The sequence below is a fragment of the Papio anubis genome, chromosome 2, assembly GCF_008728515.1.
Source record: "Papio anubis isolate 15944 chromosome 2, Panubis1.0, whole genome shotgun sequence".
In the NCBI taxonomy this organism is placed as follows: domain Eukaryota; kingdom Metazoa; phylum Chordata; class Mammalia; order Primates; family Cercopithecidae; genus Papio; species Papio anubis.
Window position 1 is genome coordinate 32070400 of NC_044977.1, and position 6000 is coordinate 32076399.

Here is a 6000-nt window from a genome sequence, read left to right on the forward strand (position 1 = left end):
TCAAAAACATCACCAAACTTTTAATAAAGACCAAAATGTTTCTAATATTAAACATTGAAATAAATGTGAGCTATGCATACATTTAAGAAAGAGTAACAAAAACAAGTGAGATAATTATTTACCCAGTGATTTTAGTTCAAGGGCATGGGTGGCCAGAGCCTATCCTGGCAGCTCAGGATGCAAGGCAGAAACTGCCACCAGAAAGGATGTCATCCCATAGCAGGGGGCATTCAGACACACACACACACACACACACACAGAGTTACTCAGACTGGGACCATTTGGACATGCCAGTTTACATAACATGCAGTACATGTTTGGGATGTGGGGGGAACCGGAGTACCCAGAGAAAACCCTTGCAGACTTAGGGAGAATGTGCTAACTCCACACAGTGGCCCTGGACGGGAATCTATTGTTTTTCTCATCAACATTATAACAAGATGTTGTGGAATGAAAGGATGTTGTTGGAGGACCCGCTATATAAGTCATTTCAGTAGTAGCCTTGGGAGAAATTTGTGGGGACCCAGTGGGGAGACAGAATCAGAAAATGTGTGTACTAAAAACATGCAGATCCTGAAATGAACTTGTGATGCCTAAATGAGCTTGTGATGCCTAGATGAACTTGTGATGCTAAAAACTGATTTCCTGCTAGTGCAATCGTATCTCTTTTTGAAGAAGAGAAACTGTTTTGGTTAGAAATTTTTTTTTGTAAGAGTGTGAGAAGAAAAAGTGCTCACTGAAGCTAGTGCAAGTCAGGGGTAGAGGGACGACAGTTCCTGTAAGGATGTATCTAAATGGATTTCCAGGAAACTAAACTGCCTGAAAGGTACTTGTAGATCGAAAGCTGCCCTAGGTTTCCTATCAGCACTGATTCATGAGTTTTGCATCTAGTTTCTCCTATTCTTACCACAACTTGGCTGCTCTGTCTTCTCTGCAATAAACAATTTCTTCACTCTCTATTCCATATGTTTTAAACTTGTCTTATTATTTTTGTTCCCTCATACATTGCTTCATAGATTACCCAATCCAAAAAGAAAGAAAACAGAGAAAGAAAGAAAAATGAGAGAGAGAGAGGAAAGAAAGAGAGAGGAAAGAAACAGAGAAAGAAAGAAAAAAAGAAAGAAAGAAAGAAAGAAAGAAAGAAAGAGACAGAGAAACAGAAAAAGAAAGAAAGAAAGAAAGAAAAAGAAAGAAAGAAAGAAAGAAAGAAAGAAAGAAAGAAAGAAAGAAAGAAAGAAAGAAAGAAAGAAAGAGAAAGAAAGAAAACGAAAGTATATTCCTGAACCACATGAAAACACAAAGAATCACATTCTCTACAAGTGTCCTGTGTATCTGCAAATTAACCAGTACTTCAGGTAGTCCTTAGGTATTCTAGAGTTTAGAAGAATCCTAAAAGGTTTTGCTCTGGCAAGGGCTGTGAGTAAAGCATGGCCTTTGAGGCGACGGAGGGAGATAGAGGTAGATATGTAGAAACTTTATTTTAGAGAAAGGAAAAACTTCTTCAGACCATATACAAAATCAAGTAATCAACCATTCAAAGTCAGGCTTAATTTAAGAGCTTTTTTTAAAAAAACAAACAAACAATAACAACAACAAAAATGTATACTAGTGATCTTTAAAGGAAACCATGCTATCATTTGGATTATTATTCTGGATTCCAGTCAGTGGTTAGGTCATATAAGAATTATAAATTCTGTTATTGGTAATGGTTAGTTCAAAATGCATAGTCTTACCACTCAGGGAAAACAGTACTTAGATTTCAGAAGATAAAACTTTGTAATTGTGATGAAAGGAGGGTATGGAGGGTGTTCTTAAATATTTAAATGGATGTTCATGAGACAAAAGGACTAGACCTAGAAGTTATTACATTTAATACTCACAGCAAATTGATAAGGAAAGTATTTCCATCTGATAGATGACAAAACCAAATTCACAGAAGTTCATTCATTTTATAAGTATTTATTAATAACTTTTAATATGCTTGGCATTGTAATTAGCACTGGTTATTATACTATAATGAACAAAACAGAACCTTGCCTTTTTTTTTTTTTTTTTTTGAGACAGAGTCTTGCTCTGTCGCCCAGGCTGGAGTGCAGTGGCCGGATCTCAGCTCACTGCAAGCTCCGCCTCCCGGGTTCCCGCCATTCTCCTGCTTCAGCCTCCCGAGTAGCTGGGACTACAGGCGCCCGCCACCTCGCCCGGCTAGTTTTTTGTATTTTTCAGTAGAGACGGGGTTTCACCGTGTTAGCCAGGATGGTCTCGAACTCCTGACCTCGTGATCCGCCCGTCTCGGCCTCCCAAAGTGCTGGGATTACAGGCTTGAGCCACCGCGCCCGGCCAAACCTTGCCATTTTAATGAAGATGACTGGTTAGGGGGACAGGCAGAGAAATGACAAGTGAATCAACAAATAAGGATACTATTCAAACATGAGATTTTGCACAAGGAAATAATATAGAATAATATAAAATACAGCATGCAATGAAAGAGGATAACTTGAAAAGGATAACAGTTACTTGGAATTTGTTAGGGAAGGCTTCGCTGAGGTGGTGACTTTTAATCAGAGACCTGCAAGGAGAGAATAAGCCAGCCATGGCGGAGACAAGCGAAGAGTGGCTTTTAGCAAATTAATTGCAAATGTGAAAGCTCTAACGCAGAAAAGTCATTAATATTGTACAGGGTGCGGTGGCGCACATCTATAATCCCAGCACTTTGGGAGGCCGAGGTGGGCAGATCACCTGAGGTCAGGAGTTTGGTACCAGCCTGGCCAACATAGTGAAACCCCATCTCTACTGAAAGTATGAAAATTAGCCAGGCATAGTGGCATGTACCTGTACTCCCAGCTACTCAGGAGGCTGAGGCAGGAGAATCACTTGAATCCAGGAGGTGGAGGTTGCAGTGAGGAGAGATTGCGCCACTGCACTCTAGCTTGGTTGACACAGCGAGACTTCATCTCAAAAAATATATATAGCTTTTATCTATATCTATATCTATCTATAGATATATTTCAGAGCAGTGTTACTCCAAATATGGTCTGAGGATGGTTGCCCATCCAAGAAGTGTTCTTTACTAGTCTGAAGCAAAATAAGTACGTAATTGAAAATAAATGCTTATACTTTATGATAAGAATTTGACAGTAATTTTACATCTGTTAAATCTAATAATTTAAAAATGAATTATATTATGTCTAATTATTTTATGTCATTTTTCTAGTACTTCATTTTTACTATTTAAATTGAAAAGTATTGAGCCATGTTGGGGAAAGATGGTCTTTCCATGGTCCATTGATATCTGATGTTAGAAATATTGGCAGGATCTAAAATGTGCAGAACTTTGCAGGTGCTGGTAAATAATTACCTAAGATGACACAGAAAGTGAGAGGTGGTGCCAAGATAAAATTCCAAGTCTTTCACGTCATCATCTACGTGCCTTGAGAGGCTCCCAGGCTCCCAGTATGTGCCAGAAAGCCATTAGCCCTCAGAAAGGCCTCTACTTCATGACCATTTCTACCCTGACATCCAGTGAGTTATTATCCATCAGAAACAAAGCTTACAAATGGAATACATTTTGATCATTTGGAATTTTTGAACATGTTTCTTTACTTGTAATCTTTGGTGATTGGCTAAACCATTATTTCCTAGGATCACATATGTCCTTTTATTTTTGTTTTGGTTCTGTTTTACTCTTTGTTTTTTAGAGATAACATCTTGCTATATTGCCTGGGGCTGGAGTGCAGTGGTGAGATCATAACTCACCACAGCCCCAATCTCCTGGGCTCAAGTTATCCTCATGCCTCAGCCTCCTGAGTAGCTAGGACTACAGGTGCATACCACCATGTCCAGCTATTTATTTTTATTTTTATTTTTTGTAGATACAAGGTCTTACTATGTTGCCCAGACTGGTCTTGAACTGGGCTAAAATGATCCTCCCACATCGGCCTCCCAAAACACTGGACTTACAGCCATGAGCCACCGCATCCAGTCTACTTTTGTTCTTGTAAATAGTCGTAGTCCCCTCACCTCATACTGGGTCAGAAATGTCTACTTCTTTATCTTTGCCAATGAATATACACTAGAATAATTCTGTGTTTCTTAATCTTTCTATTATTTATCTTCTTAAAATATATTATGATAGAATTTATAAGTGTCCAAAGTTAATACCTTGTTTCTCTTTTATCCAGAGCCCTAAATGAGTCACACAGCACCCTGAAAGTGATTCCCTGGTCTACTTGAATTTGACACGAGAGAAAAGCAGGAGGAAAAGGGGCCATTCTCCAAAGGACCTGAAAGAGCAAAAGAGGTGGGAGCGAAAGCCTTAAGGATCCCACGACTTTTTACTGCCATCTGAGCTACTCAGTGTTTGAATCCCAAGAGGAAGTCATTTTACCTCTCAGGTCTGTTGTAGGACTTGATTTTGTAAAGCAATGCCATGTTATGTGGTTGAAAGAGCACTGGACTTAGTATCAGGAGCACTGAGCTCACAGACTGACTTGGACTCCTACTGGTGGGGACCTCTGTTAGTCACTTTACCTCATCCAAAGTATAAAGGAATTGGACCAAATAATTTACCACATAGCTCTAAAACTTAATTTAAAATGTAATTCTAGAAAAAAAAAGGGAATAAGCAAAGAGGAAAGAAGTGAAAGAGAGAGAGAAGAAAGAATACAGAGAGATGACCTTTTGCCTTTCTGTTGATGTTATATCCCTTCTTCCTATATTCTTAGGTCTATGAGTCTGTTTCCCCATCATTTGGTATCTAGTCCACTTCCTGCTTACTGCTTTGCTAATAGCTGGCCTTGCTAGAATCATTGGTTTCACTGCTGTTCTTCATGTGCTTCTGTGAGATTTACTCCAACAAAAATAGGACTGAATTTATTGTGAAGTAACATTGGCAATCTTAACTTATTCATTTAGCTTACCTATTTTTATAGCTGGATAAATATTGTTAGTCTTAGAATAGCTCACATTTTTTGAGAAGCATGCTTTCCCTGTCCATTTGTCTTATAACATGACCCAGCCCTATTTTAAGTCATTCTAAATTCAGCCTCATATAATGAAAATACATTATGAAAACAGATGTTTAGGAGATTTCCTGTATAGCAGTCAGCCAATTCATATGCTTTGTCTCTGCTGACTTATGTTGCCATGCATTAACTTTTCATAATAGCAGAGGAGGCAAATATGAGCATACAATTCCTTTGTTCTAAAGATATTGTTCCAGCTAGTGGAATGATGTTGAATCTTTAATAACCGTAAGACCAAATTAGTTGCTTTTTCAGTATCTTTTGCTTTGTCTGTGTCTATCCAGTGGCCTAGGAATTAAAGTGTAAGTTGTTTTCACTGTTATATTGGATATTTATATATAGAGAGAGCGTGCAAGATTTTCATGTGTTATTTAATTCTGTATTGTTTCTTATATTTGTAGTAAAATATTGAACAATTAAAAGTGTTGGCTCCAAATATTTGGCTTATGATATTCTCTTGGGAAATGTGGAAATGAATGATAATCCTTGTCTTTTCCCATGATATGTAAAACCCTCCCCTCCTCTCTATCTTCCGCCTCCTAAAAGATGAGTTGATGCTTCTGACTAATCACAAAAACACAAATCAGATGTCTGGCCAGTGTGAGCTCCTTTGAGTTGGTACCTATGTCCTTTTGACATGACCCTATCAGCTCTGCAGCACTTCCTTATATATGTTCTTTTGATTTTGCTTTTAAATACCAACCTTTGCAGACTGATTAGCTCATATAGTTTTGAATTTAGTGGGAATCATCCCCTTGTATTTTTCTGTATTTCTAGTATCTCTGCTAAATTGGCACTAGATCAGGCAGAATGACTTAACGCAATAGTTCTCAAACATTTTGGTCTTAGGACCCCTTTACACATTTAAAAACATCATTGGGGATCCCAAAGAGCTTTTTCTGTAATGTGAATTATATCTGTTGATATTTATCATATTTGAAATTAAAACCGATAAAATTTAAATACAAAAGTATATAAC

The 6000-nt window shown here is 38.0% G+C and overlaps 1 protein-coding gene across 18 annotated transcripts in view; it reads left to right on the plus strand.

The window, feature by feature from the left end:
- The window catches only part of CD200 (CD200 molecule), a 30632-nt gene extending 25175 nt beyond the window's left edge, over positions 1–5457 (plus strand). For all 18 annotated transcript variants that reach the window (XM_009199973.2, XM_017955131.2, XM_017955127.2 and 15 more), the window contains one exon: positions 4179–5457. Coding sequence is in view for 8 of the 18 variants with exons in the window: in XM_017955131.2 (XP_017810620.1) it covers positions 4179–4186 (8 nt within the window). In the remaining 10 variants the exon portion in view is untranslated. The remainder of the gene's footprint in view (positions 1–4178) is intronic.
- Positions 5458–6000: the final 543 nt, after the last annotated feature.